Source organism: Bicyclus anynana, chromosome 19, assembly GCF_947172395.1.
Source record: "Bicyclus anynana chromosome 19, ilBicAnyn1.1, whole genome shotgun sequence".
Taxonomy (NCBI): domain Eukaryota; kingdom Metazoa; phylum Arthropoda; class Insecta; order Lepidoptera; family Nymphalidae; genus Bicyclus; species Bicyclus anynana.
This window is the reverse complement of record NC_069101.1, coordinates 14,211,277-14,226,039: the sequence shown is the minus strand read 5'-3', so window position 1 is coordinate 14,226,039 and position 14,763 is coordinate 14,211,277. Positions and strand designations below refer to the sequence as shown.

Below are 14,763 nucleotides of genomic sequence, written 5' to 3'. Positions count from 1 at the left end.
CCATATATTTTTATAACCCTACTGGCAAAGACGTTACGCCATGCGATTTATAGCTTAGCATATTCGTTCGTAACAGTCCGCATCCGCGGGGGCCGGGAGGTAGGTATCGATGACAACAAAACCCACGACTGATGCACCTCACTTCCAGCCTCTGCCTTGCAGTCCTCCTTGAGTATAGTAAGCAACTATGGAGTCTGTTGTGGCTTTGGAAGGTAAGAGTTAGGAGCCAAGGGTCAAGGTCAATTAACTTACGTATACGAGATCTTGTCGTCCGGCAGTGAGAACTGCGGCGGCTGCCAGCTCAAAGCCAGCCACGTGGCCGAGTGGGAAGACACTGATAATCCGTGCGGCGGCGACGGTATACCCGACACTTCTTTGTGTTCCTTATCTGTAATTCATTAGTAATTGACATAACCGAAGAAGACGTTTCGAAAGTACTCGTATACTAAGGCTAATTGATTTTAATGAATTTCATATTTTTTATTATAATAAGTTTTAGATAATTAAGTGGTGTATCTACTATTTTCGTTATAATCATTAATTACGGGTCATCCTGTATAAGTATTCTCTAAAGAATATTGTCGATGTATATTTTTTTAAATATGACCAATATTCCAAAAGACTGTTAAAAGTAGATAAAATAATAGGCCGTGAGAGAGTTGGAACCCATAACCGTTAGATATATTGAGGCATATTAGTAGTTTGAAAGTCCCTATAAAAGGAATATATTTTTTCTTTTCATTGTGGCTCAACGACACCTTAGCGGCGAAACCGGGCGAGCGCAGAAGCATCGCCTGATGGGGCCCGAAAGCAGAAGCAGAAGAGATGGGCGGAACAACTCTCTAAGAGTGTCTCCTCTGAGATTTGCACCTCGACTTAGAGGGGAAAAGGAATATGTCTTTTTGTAGACATCGGCTAATGTCATGATGATGATGGATGGCATCAGTTACCCTCAGTGATGTTGAGCAGCAGCATGCTGGACGGCAGCGAGGTGCCGTGCTGGTTGGCAGCCACCACGAACAGGTGGTAGGTGCTGTTCACCTCCAGGCTTTCGATGCGCGCCATCGTCTCCGTCACCGTCATTTGCTGTTGGAAAAAGATAAGCGTTACATCTACGCTTGCAATATTACCACTTCAGGTCACTTCAACATTTTGATACATGCAGGAGAGTTGGTAGACTGTCCTTATTTTACGGAATATATTTCGGAAAGATTTTGCTAGGTAGTTTTACATCCCTAAGTTATGTCATCATTATCATCATCATATCAGCCGATGGACGTCCAGGACATAGGCCTTTTGTAGGGACTGCCAAACATCACGATACTGCATCCAGCGTATCCCTGCAACTCGCTTGATGTTGTCAGTCCACCTGGTGGGGGGTCGGCCAACACTGCGCTTACTAGTGCGGGGTCGCCATTTCAGCACTTTAGTTATTGTGACATTCCTAAACTCGCATTTTCAGTCCTCATATTTTGTTTGACGCATGGCTAGGGTATAGAACTCTTCCGAAAGTCTTGGAACACGTTTAGAGCAACCTGGTTCGTCTTCCCGGATAGGCTAATATTTTAATTGTTTTGTCTACAAAAAATGTTAGCCTTATCTATGGGTGCCAAAGTGAAGCTTGACTGAACACCCTAGTTGACGTATAACCGTGATGCTAAGGAGGTAGTTGGGTGGGTTGATCCTACAACGATGGTATTTGTGGTAAGGTCTCACATTGTCCAGCTGCAGGTTGTTGTAGTAGTAGGGCAGCGTGTTGTTGCCGATCTTCTGCCAGTGCACGGTGTAGGAAGTTGCGTTGGCGCCGTCGCTGGGCGCCGTCCAGTCCAGGAACAGCTTGTCTTGGTTCACCACTGCGTGTACCTCGCGCGGCGGCCCGGGCAGTTGACCGGTGCCTGTACAATGAGCTGCATGTTCAATATACGACTATCATCATTGTCAACCCATATTTGGCTCACTGCTGAGCACTTTGAGATGTGATGTCACGACACGACAAAACTAGCGCGTCAGTCGTCAGCGAGTGTAGATATGCAGGAACTAATGTCATAGTAAACCAGTACACCTCACCCTCTTCAAAGCACTGCACGATGTTGCCGACGTAGGCGATGCAGGTGTAGAACAGGCCGCTGTAGGCGCCGCCGCACGCGCCGCGACACGACGCCGGCACGCCGCGACGAGCGCAGCACGTTTCGTGGTTGCGACCTAAGTGATGGTCAATATTATCAAAAAAAAACATACATATAGCCGAACGTAGAACCTCCTCCTTTTTGGAAGTCAGTTAAAAATATACAAGGATTATTTAAATATTGTAATTGTGTTTGCTTTAGTCTCTAACCATCTTTAGTAGTTTAGTATAATTAACAAGTGCATTTTACAAGAATTTTATGCCTAAAATTATGTAGATCGTTTCACAACGTAATGAAGATTATTTTTGCAAAAAAAAAAAACAATAGTTGTTGACTAAACTGCTCTTTTGTAATACATGTAGTATAACAAACATGAAATAAAAATAATTTATTTCATGTTTGTTATATTCGCAGATATATTCTGAGCATAATTCGTATCATCAACCGCTGATTCTTTCTAGATTGCTTTGTTCTTATTTCTCTAACTCCGAAGGCTTAGGTAACCTTGTTTCATGAATTCAAGAAAATTTCTTCTTAATTCCAAGTTAAAGTTTCCTTATGATCAATCAACTTACAAAATGTTGTTCTGAAGAAAAACCAAGTACCTAATACAGAAGCGTAGTGTACCTTGGAGAGAAGCTGTATCAAAATTAGTTGGGGACCCAAATGGAGGGTAAAGATTTTTCACAAAAGACGCAAAAAGTGCTCGCTTAAAATCAACGACATTATATTGTACCTACGATATGAAATAAATATGACAGTAACTTAACCTATGTAGGATGTTTCCAACTTCTGGGCGCGCGCTTAACCAGGGAAAAAAAGAGATTATAGATTTCCTACATTTTACAAATTTTTGTTTTCACACGTAAGAGCCCATGTAGTCCCCGTATCTTTGATGTGGCTGATACGGCGGTAGCTACGCTCCTGACCTAATAGTTTCTCTTTAGTTCCTCAACGTCCTAATTGCCTACCTCCAGCACCACAGCGCACCAGCTTGTGGAACTCCTGCTCGCACAGCGGCGCCAGCGTGCGCAGGACCGACATCTTCGCGTCGTACGAACACAGCGGTTCATCAACGTCCTAATCTCCTACCTCCAGCACCACAGCGCACCAGCTTGTGGAACTCCTGCTCGCACAGCGGCGCCAGCGTGCGCAGGTCCGACATCTTCGCGTCGTACGAACACAGCGGTTCATCAACGTCCTAATCTCCTACCTCCAGCACCACAGCGCACCAGCTTGTGGAACTCCTGCTCGCACAGCGGCGCCAGCGTGCGCAGGTCCGACATCTTCGCGTCGTACGAACACAGCGGTTCATCAACGTCCTAATCTCCTACCTCCAGCACCACAGCGCACCAGCTTGTGGAACTCCTGCTCGCACAGCGGCGCCAGCGTGCGCAGGTCCGACATCTTCGCGTCGTACGAACACAGCGGCAAGCACACGCTGGACAGCTGCACGCGCTCGCAGCACGCCGTTATGTTGTACTCGTTTGCGTTCTCTATCTCTTCTTCTATGACCTGGTGGAGAGTTTTGTATTGTTTAATATTAGGAATATCTTCTATATTCTGGACTGACCAGATCAAAACAGCTCTACGTGGTTCCCTCCACGTATGTGCAGGCTTGTCATCATCCCTAAAATGACGACCACGATCACGTCGTAAAGAGTGTAACGATAAAGAAGAAATGTGTACTGTATATCTTGAGACGCTTTTGCTGTTCGATCAAGGTACGAGTACTGAAGACAGCGCATATTGTTCCTCACTTTGGAAACCTGATCGCCAGTTCCTTAAGTGCCAAAAATCCCGCTTATCTTGTAAATATTTATAGGTAGAATTTTAAGAACGGTTTGGTTGCCGGTGTTATTATAGACAAATGACAATTGACACCTACTCTTCAGGATATAGGGGAATAGGACACGGATTTAGACGATTTGTAGGACGTGTTGTTGTTTATTGGCGATAGTTTGTCGTTTATCAGCAAGTGGGCCATTTGCTCCGTCAATTATTAGTATAAAAAAGAAAACTTTCAAACCATTAACTGGCTTACCTGACTTTGAGTTCTAAATATAAGTCTAGGGGACGCGTCACCCACTCCGTGCTCGTTGACTGCTTGCACGTAGATCTCGTAGTCGGTGTTGGATTCCAAGTCTTCCAGGATGTATGGAGATTGTAACTGAAAACAGAAGACTTTAAAAAAAATCCGTTTATTAACTTGTTGCTGAAACAAGTTAAGCCTTAGTCCACCACGCTGGCCCAATGCGGATTGGCAGACTTCACACACCTTAAAGTATTAAGAAAATTCTCAGGTATGCAGGTTTCCGAACGATGTTTTCCTTTGTGATTCACAGTTTGAGACACGTGATATTTAATTCCTTTAAATGCACACAACTGAAAAGTTGCAGGTGCATGTCCCAAACCGAAGACAGAGGTCACATCTAATGGGCTATCACGGCTCTATACTTCCTTAAAATCAGCCATTGACGGTCAATATTCTCAAGTTTCTGCAGCGCAAACGGCAACGAAGACGTTTCATAAGTCGAGCCGTCATGCACGCAGCGACCAATACACGATCAGTTACAGTCGTGGGTGCTGCGGAAACGTGAGAGTAATTGTTCGTCAATGGCGTGCATAATCCAGCCCGGTCGAAAAATCCGTTGTTATCGGATGTCTACCAAACATAAACTACCTCCCTGCCAAATTTCATTGTACGTCAAGCAGGTTATTTTGTGATGAATCTATCGCTTTTATATATTTAGATATTTGTCATACCCTGGTCAAAGTCCGATAATCGTCTTCAGACTGCAGCGACTTGTAGTGCAAGTTGTAGTACTGCACGGTGTCGGCCAGCGCCGCGGGCGCCGCCCAGTGCACCACGGCGTAGTCGGTGTCGATGTTGGTGAGGTGCAGCCGCGCCGGCGCGCCCGGCAGCACGCCGTAGCCTTGCAGCAGGCAGTTGGTGTACGACGACATGTAGCGGAGGCATCTGGTGAACAAAGGAAAGCGTAGGATCAACATCAATCTGGTGAAATACAGGGTAGCATTGTACCATTATTTTGTGGTAGAGGAAACATCTCGAGCAGGTCCCAGGACTTGTGACCTTGAGAGTAGGTTTAACAGTGATTTATCAACGCTCAGCCCAAACCACTGGACGGATCGGGCTGTATTTTGGCATGCAGGTAGATGTTATGACGTAGGAATCCACTAAGAAAGGATTTTGATTAATTGTACCCCCAAGGTGATAAAATAGGGATGAAATTTGTATGAAACTTTGTCAATTTTGCGGCGATTTGGCTGGCTATTTACGTATGCTGTACGTAGTAAGTAGTAAATTGCAAGCTTCTCCACGTAAGCTCATTTAAGTAGCTTGTTTTTTTAATTTTTTGAATTTGTTGCTGTGGTTGACATTGAAAATTTATTTACGTTTGTACGTTTGTAGTAATTCCACCATCCTACTTTACTACTACCAGACTACCAGTATGGAAGGCGGATCTGCTGAGAAGAGCCGGCAATGGACTCGAAAGTTGTTCTTTTGAAAATCATACATTATTATACTTTACAATAAAAATACTTTCGTGTTAAATTGTCCAATCATTGAGGAAGGAACATCATACTATGACTATGATTGTCATCACGGCTCATTAGTGAAAAGCGCAGTGAAAACGGGAAATCTTTGTGTGTACAACTTTTAGAGACAAAATTATCAATTTCGAAAAAATCCTCGAAATTTTGGAATTTTGAAATCATCAAAATAGTATGTTTCAATCAGTTTGTTGAAAGTTAGTTACTGGTATTTTAATCAAAATAATTAGGTAGGTACATCATATTGAAAACACTAAAACTAACGCTCAAGAGTACATCGATTTATGATTACGTTTATATTTAATAACCTTGGTATATAAACTCTAAATTTTAGAGTTTATTTAGCAAAGTTATTGAATATTAGCTTTAATATACAAACGCATCTGACTAATCGTGATTTATGGTTTAATTTGTGATGATTAATATCATAACAATGAAGGCTAATTTAGTGCTAATGGATTTGTAGATAAGCCGGCAAAAACTATTAACACTAATAATTGAAAATAGCCAATTGATTTTACACAATGAAGTGATTTGGTAATGGTAGTTTGTGAAGGTTCATTTATTAAACATCAAAGTATTAGATACTAGGTATTGCCTGAGACTTTGTCCACATGAATTTTGAATTTTTATTATCGCGGATACGTTTTCCAAAACAAAAACTCGATAAAAATAGAAATTATCTTGATACGACTAAACTCCACTGTCAACCTTTTTAACGGGACTACAAAATTAGGCGTTTCTCCTAATAGCAGGTATGGAGTTTAGACCTACCACGCTTTTCCAATGAAGGTTGGTGGGCGTAGGGTGATAATGTTTTGACTATTTAACAGACGTTTTGACTATTTTTTGACTATTATTTGACTATAAGATGTTAATGATAAGAGCTACGACTTAATCTGCTCTCCGATTGATTTAAAGTTATTAAAGTCAATAAACGTAGAAAATATATCAATAGGTTGGTAAAAAGTGCGTTAATGCTATAGTGGTTAGCATAAGTGGCTTCGGTTCACAATGTCCTGGGTTCTAATCTAGGGTCGGGTCATAGAATAATTATACAAAGCTTTTCTTTCTTCTTAGACATTGGTAGAAATTCTCGTGCCTTCGAGAACACCCGGTTATTAACATCTGAGTGGCCGTTAATTTAACATTATTAACCGCCAACCCGCATTAGAGTAGTGTGGTGGATCTAAGCTTCACGCCTTATAGTGTTGCCGCTAAAATATAATGATAATCAAGAAATAGGTTATCTTACTTGAAGTGATTGAAGTCCAAATTCGTGATATTCCCACTGCACAGCGGTAAGCAAGACTCTGGCAATCCCCTCGACTGGCAGCATGGAGTGTGATCCAGACCATTGGCAAGACATCCGAAGGTCACCCCGGCCCACGGCGCGCAAATCATCAGATCTGTCACCTGCAACTGATGATTAGAACACGGCTGTCTGGATGATTGGTGCGTTAGTCACAGTGACGATACAATTGCTATGTAATGACAGTGAGGTCAGTCACAGATTTGAAAATATACCACATGATGGGTGCATATGTGGGTAACAGAAGTGAGTGACAGAAGTAAAGATAATTCCGACGATGTAAACCGTGCCATATCGCATGTGTCGCATTGGTTCACTGTTAACAACTTACTTTTAAATGCAAAGAAAACTAAATGTATTGAGTTTTCATTACCAAATGTTATAAAATTAGATAAGTCTATAATGATCAATGGTGAAACACTAGAAATAGAGAATTCCACAGTTTTCCTGGGAGTGACCTTGGATTCTAAACTTCAGTGGGGTGCTCATATAGAAAAACTGTCAGGTAAACTCAGCTCAGCTGCTTTTGCAGTGAGAAAAATAAGACAGTTTACTGATGTTGATACAGCTAGACTTGTTTATTTTGCGTAGTTTCACAGCGTAATGTCTTACGGTATTTTGTTGTGGGGCAAGGCTGCTGATATACATTCTATATTTGTACTTCAAAAAAGAGCAATTCGAGCAATATATCAACTAAAATCACGCGAGTCCCTTCGTCAAAAGTTTAAAGAAATAGGCATTTTAACAGTAGCCTGTCAGTATATATATAACAGTATAGTTTATGTAAGACAAAATATTAATTTGTACAAACGAAAAGGAGATCTAAACCCACGTCTTACTAGACACGGGCATAAGTTAGTTATTTCTGCATATCGTCTCCAAAGAGTTAAAAAATCTTTTGTGGGTTTGGGTGTACTCTTCTATAACAAGATCCCCAAGACTGTGATGGACTTGCCAATGCACAACTTTAAGCAATGTTTTAAAAAACATTTACTTAGTCGAGGTTACTACACTATTGATGAGTTCCTTAACGACAAAGGTGCTTGGAGGCCATTGGATCAGCTTCCACCTTCACACAGGAGATAAAACTATAAGAAATTGTAATTTAATTGTTATCAAATGTAAATTGTAATACTGTATGACTTTTTCAAAAGAGCAACTGTTGAGTTTCTTGCCGGTATCTTCTCAGCAGAACCTGCCTTCCGAACCGGTGGTAGAATCTTTACAAATAGTCAACTGACGTGTCAAAAGTGCTTGTAAACTGAGCCTACTTGAAATAAATGAATTTTGAATTTTTAACACATACGGTATGGTATGGTAGCATGGAGTGCTTCGTTGTATGGAGAAAACAGTTTGATGATTTGCAATATTTAGTGACGTAAACAACCTTCCTTTTATATATGTGTGATCACCAATAAGTACTTTACAATAACAAAAGACGTTACAAAATATAAAACGTAATGTTTTACTACGATAAAGTCATTGATCCTGTTTTTTTTTTATTTTATCTATTTCATTATTTTACATTGTTCTTCTTGTGAGAAATATTTCACTAATTACAGGTAAATTTGGTAAATTACTCAAAATTTTCCCCTACAATTTTAGATTAAAATAACAATTTAGGTATGTTTGACTAAAGTCTTTAAAATCTTATTTGGATGAGTATAGTATTTTGATGAGTATAGGAGAGAGTATTTAATATGAGGTATAACTTATATATAAATGACACTTGCCATCGTTAAATACTTGTTTCAAAACCGAAAAGTTTGCAGTTTTACCAAAGGCATATTGTTTGCTATACTAAGCTACTAAAACCTATGGCCTAGTCATGTGCTGCCTTTTTCAATATAATTTTCAATTCCCATTACGCATATTACCCAGTTAGCAATTTGCGATGAATTGTTTGAGTGGTATTACGGAATTAGCGTCTTTAAAACTAGGAGAATAGAGTCATATTACTTTAACATTAACATTCGACGGATAACACGTTCACTGTGTTAGGAGATCTAAAAGACCCCTTGAATTTCGTTTCGAATGAAAATTATATCTATTGTTTCACTCGGTTTGGGATGCTTTAATTCGTAATAAGTATAAAGTTATTTTTTGTGCATAAAGTTCTTTGTGAATGACCTAGACAAATATATATATGTTTTTGTTTCCGGCCTAAAGCTAGACTCATTGTAATTCATAAATTGAGGTCGATTAGGTGTCATGCGCTGTAGTAAAAACATATTCAGTCCTTGCTGTAATGATTAGGTGTTTCCAAGACTCTTCATTTAAGACATTGATCAGGTGTCATTGATCATACGATTAACTATAAGTTAGTTAAGAGATCAATTACGTCTCCAAAGTAAAAGTAGAGAATTCTTTTTTTTTTTTTTATTCTTTACAAGTTAGCCCTTGATTACAATCTCACCTGATGGTAAGTGATGATGCAATCCAAGATGGAAGCGGGCTAACTTTTTAAGAGGAGGATGAAAATCCACAGCCCATTCGGTTTCTACACGACATGGTATCGGAACGCTAAATCACTTTGCGGTACGTCTTTGCCGGTAGGGTGGTAACTAGCCACGGCCGAAGCCTCCCACCAGCCAGACCAGGACAAATTAAGAAATTCTCAATCTGCCTAGCCGGGGATCGAACCCAGGACCTCCGTCTTGTAAATCCACCACGTATACCACTGCGTAAAAATCTTGAAATATGTTGACCCAGTGAACGTGTTAAAAACAATCGCCAGTGACTTCAACTAAAACAACAGTTTGAGCGTTGGCCGTTTGAACGTATATATTTTTTACTACACTACAGTAAAACTACACTAAAACAGATTGCAAACACAGTGCAATACGATAAATGTTTAGATTACACAGGTGTAGAAAGATTTTATGCTATCGTGCTAACATTTCATGACGCGTCAGCCACAACCAATAATGGATGAAGATGTTCACATAAACGTGTTTCGTTTAGTTGTGTTCTTTGGATTAATTACTTATGGTCTGTTAGACCCTGTGATGAAAAGACCTTTGTCAGCTCATGTTCCAACCATAGGTAGGTGCGGTAGGCAACGTATGGAATTTGGACAGTGCAGACTTTGGGAGGTTGCAGTTAACAAAGGTCTACAATCAATTAAAGTTTATTTAATGTCCTGTTAACAGTTGCCATGAAGCTGCTTTTTTATTTATTATTTACAAGTTAGCCTTTGACTACAATCAACTTTGGCAACTTAAGACATGTTTCTCATGGTATTTCAGAGAAAATATAAAAACTATGCGTTATACTAGAACGATTTAAGGTTTGGAACTTCGATCCTTTGTTACCTCCTAACTTCATTATGATCCCGAATCCATAGTTGTCTATCGTATTAACCTATGGTAGGAGTATGCTCTGATGAACTTTTAGCTTATATAAAATGACAGAGCCTGGTTATCACAGGCTGTCGCTTTATTATACTTACGCCAATCTCGAAGGTTTTGGTGGGGTCGCAAAGTTTGTCTACGCAACCGAAGTGGTTCACTCCACCGGCGATGCAGCAACCTCTTACGTCGGGCAGCTTGGGAGCTGCTGCCACCTCTGTCGTCCTCATCTTACCAGGTGTCAGTGTTAGAGACCTGTGCCATGAAAATATAAAAGTATACGAAGCAAACGAGTAAGCTGGCCAACTGATATAAATAGTTTTTTGGTACTAATACATATATAACATCCTCCTCCGACGCGATGCCATCTTTTTATGAATTCGTTCAATTATAGGTATTCCGTGGATAGTAAGTGGTCCCACATTCTATAATCTACAGAATGTAAGAAACCGGTAGAACCGAACCAGAGCAAACATTGAAAATATAACAGACGATCTAAATGGTATACTTACGAATAATTTCATTTCAATAATACCGGAACTATCGGAGAACGTTTTTTTACTCTTCTTATCTCCAAATAGGGCAATTTAAATTTCAAATAGTATAATGTATACGGCAGTATACGACCGAAGACAGCCGTGACAGCCCAGTGGATATGACCTCTGCTTTCGATTCGATTCGGAGGTATGCCCTCGGTTTTAATTCGGTCCAGGGCATTTTTCAGATAATTTTGAGAAATTAAATATTACGTGTCTCAAACGGTGAAGGAAAAACAACGTGAGGAAACCTGCAAACTTGAAATTTTCCTTTGCTTTTACTGTACGTGTGTGAAGTCTGCCAATCCGCATTGGGCCAACGTAACGGGCTATCAGCTTAACCTCTATCATTCTGAGAGGAGTCTCGTGCTCAATAGTGAGCCAAACATGGCTTGTTAATGATGATGATGATGCGACAATATTTGAGTATTCGTTGAAAAAGGATGATTGAATCAATCATCCTTTTTGAATTACAAACAGACTTCACTAAAGTATATAAATTGAACAAAGTGTATATTTAATATTTATCTTTTCATTCAAAGCAGTAAGATTCAACGGCAACGGATTTACTATTTATAAGCCATCTTATTTCGAATAATTACCTGATTGCGTAGCTCGGTAAACTGGAGCCATGAATATTGTAGGAGGTCACTGTGACCTCATACATTGTGAATGGTAGCAGATCGTTGAGGACTAGGGATGTCTTGTTTGCGGGCACCTTGAATGTCATCGGTTGACTGTACTTTGCTGTGTCGTTCCTTAATGAGCTCTCTGAGGGATCTATCAGATGGGCATCAAATGATCGTAATGCTGTTACGTTTATTACGTATTGTGTCACCGATTCGGTGTTCTCTGTTGGTGGGTTCCATGATACGTTCAGTTGCTTTTCGTTTAGAGGTTCCACTTCAATGTCTTCAGGCGGACTCGGTAGTAGTTCTGTAAAAATATTAAAACTAAATTGCCAATTAAGTTACTGTTTTTATCGGAATATTTGACGGAACCAACGATATTGTACACTATTAGATATGTTACCTGCTAAGAATATTACCGCAAAAAGTGTTCCAAACTGCACTGAGCGCACAGATGCACAATTTTGTTTCTACTTACATTTTAGGTACATTTTTACACTTCCTGAACACACAACTCGACTTCGTAGATTGTAGATGAATATTCAGGCATTATTAGGGGCCTCTGTTCGCCTCAGTTTCGTCGCTCTTGTGTATTCATACATATCTAATAGTACAAAATATCGTTGGAAGAAACTAGAAGACGGCTCATGATTTTAGGTGGAAACTCATTACCTTTAATGGGGTAAATTGCGTAGTGCAAGCGACACGTTTTACGATGTACCTACTTAATCTGCGGCGGAGGTGTTAAGCCTTATAGTGCTTGTATGATGAACTATTAGATAATGTATATGCACTACACAGCAGTGGCGAAGGATGGAATTTTGAAGGCAAGCCGTCCCAAGGAAATTGAAAATCATACCACTTGATACAAACTCCGATTTCTCATACAACCATACATATTTATTAATTACAATAATGAATATGTATGTATGGATTTTTAAAAGGTTAAGGAGGAAATCAGCCTGTATGGGCTTTTCACCGCTGCTACATAGACCTGTTAGGCTTTGTCATGTATGGATCAAAACTGGTTGTTCAAAGGTAATAAAGACGAGGTAAATAAGATAGAAAAAAGATATATAATAATTGAAAGAAACATTGGAAAAGTGTGAATTTAAGTAATAATGCACTTTGTTTTTAATAATAAGATCACTGAATCGTCGTTTTTGCAAATTTTCTATATTATATAGATATATTTTAAAAATTAAGAAACTATCCTTCAGTGTGAGTTACACTGTTTAACAAAAATTTAATACTTAATAGTTATATGAAATGAAATGAAAGTACACTAATTGTATACACCATATTTAGAGATAATACAAAATTCAAATTGTTGTTGTAAATAAATTTAAATGGAAATGTAAAAATGCATGATAAACATACAATATACAATATCGCGAGTGAAATCGCAGCCATCATAACTCATACAAATGATTTCATTATTCTCACCGATGCCTTCAACGATGCACGCCAAGGTTTTCTCCATGGACGCGGCGCAAGAGTAATGGGTTTTGATGTTATCTGTGACAGGCGAGTACTCTCCTCGGCAGACGTCTTGACAGATGTCCGGTATGTGCTCCTGGATGCAGCACGGCACGTGGTTACGACCGTCCGCCATACACCTGCGATAGATATATCAATTTAACCCGTCACGAGATTTGTGTTCACACGTATCCACAAAAGTAAAAATAAAATAAAATAAAAATAGTTTATTTCAGTAATATTGAAAGAATATTAAAAGAATACTTATTAACACAAAATTATGAAGAAGTTGAATCTCTATTGAAGCGTATTACATAATACGAGTACAAGAATAACCTAACACACACACACACACACACATACACAAACACACACACACACACACACACACACACACACGCATACACATGTTTTTATTAGTTTTATTTTTACCCACTATGATTAATTTAAAAAATTGTATTACTTCTTGTTATGGAAGAGCGGAGTCTTCTGTCACAGGAGTTTACAATTCTTAAAAGAAGACTCTAGCCTTTTATTATTTGTTACTGAAATAAACTATTATTATTTTAAAAGTAAACATGGTCGATAGCATCCCGCGCACCTGTTACGCAAATCTGGTGTATGTTTTTTACTAACATAAATATCAGTGGAAAATCTATTATTTTGATTGAACGGAAAGTACATCATCATCATTATCTACCCATATTGGCTCACTGCTGAATTCGAGTCTCCTCTCAGAATGAGAGGGGTTAGGCCATTAGTCCACCACGCTAACCTAATGCGGATTGGCAGACTTCACACACGCAGAGAATTAAGAAAATTCTCAGGTATGCAGGTTTCCTTAATGTTTTTCCTTCACCGTTTGAGACACGTGATATTTAAATTCTTAAAATGCAATTTAGCTGAAAAGTTGGAGGTGCATGAAGGTGATATGGATGGACCGGAGCCGTGATAGCCCAGACAGAGGTCATATCCACTGGGCTATCACAGCTAATAATTAGAATTTATTAATAATGTCCGAGAGCAACGGCTTAACATGCTCTCGGAGGCGCAGGAGGCTTACAGATTCTTGAAAACGGGAAATACACGGGTATATGAGCACTTACTTAACAATAGCTGGGAAATCAGTTTGGCACGCCTCCGGGTCTTGTCCAGGTCCGTCCAGAATAGTCTGAATACTGCAGTAGCCCAAACAGCCTCTAGTCACGTTCATGGACACACAGCAGTCGGTGTAGTTGTGAGCCAGCGCGGTGGACGACAGCGTTGGAGCGTTGGCGGAGTAACTGTCCGTCGTGTTCTGACTATCCGGCGGTGTCAGGCCGCGGGATATCACTGCAAGTAGACATTGATTTAGTTTTTGAGCCTACATTTCTTAAAGGTTATTGTAAGGTCCCTTATCCTTACTGTAATCGCAGTAAGTCACTGCAGTATTATGGCCAGCACCGGACGTCCTATCTCCACCAACGACAATGACAGACTGTGAGACTGCCCTCTTTCTCCCACTACTGGTGTATATATAGACAAACACTACAGTCATTATCAGACTAATTAACAGCCAACTATAGGGCCAGGTCCCCCTCATTGAGGAGGGGTTATGGAGCTTGGATACAATGTGCTGTTTCGATGCAGGTTTGTGGGTTTTGGCCTGGGTGTTTAGGCTACTTGCCGTATCTTTTATCTTTTAAATGTGACCCACTAGGCAGCAACTAACGCGCGACGCCCGAGAATTCCGCGGAATCCATGGATTTTACGGGA

At 40.0% G+C, this 14,763-nt stretch overlaps 1 protein-coding gene across 1 annotated transcript in view; it reads right to left on the bottom strand.

The window, feature by feature from the left end:
- LOC112055481 (Ig-like and fibronectin type-III domain-containing protein 2) overlaps window positions 1–14,763 on the bottom strand; it is a 171,636-nt gene that overhangs the window by 13,113 nt on the left and 143,760 nt on the right. The window contains exons 7-18 of the mRNA XM_052887272.1: window positions 14,115–14,340; window positions 12,976–13,148; window positions 11,503–11,836; window positions 10,466–10,619; window positions 6,958–7,124; window positions 4,893–5,106; window positions 4,171–4,296; window positions 3,461–3,641; window positions 2,068–2,202; window positions 1,717–1,895; window positions 951–1,086; window positions 253–388 (exon numbers count right to left, since the gene is read on the bottom strand). Coding sequence (XP_052743232.1) covers window positions 253–388; window positions 951–1,086; window positions 1,717–1,895; window positions 2,068–2,202; window positions 3,461–3,641; window positions 4,171–4,296; window positions 4,893–5,106; window positions 6,958–7,124; window positions 10,466–10,619; window positions 11,503–11,836; window positions 12,976–13,148; window positions 14,115–14,340 — 2,161 coding nt within the window. The remainder of the gene's footprint in view (window positions 1–252; window positions 389–950; window positions 1,087–1,716; window positions 1,896–2,067; window positions 2,203–3,460; window positions 3,642–4,170; window positions 4,297–4,892; window positions 5,107–6,957; window positions 7,125–10,465; window positions 10,620–11,502; window positions 11,837–12,975; window positions 13,149–14,114; window positions 14,341–14,763) is intronic.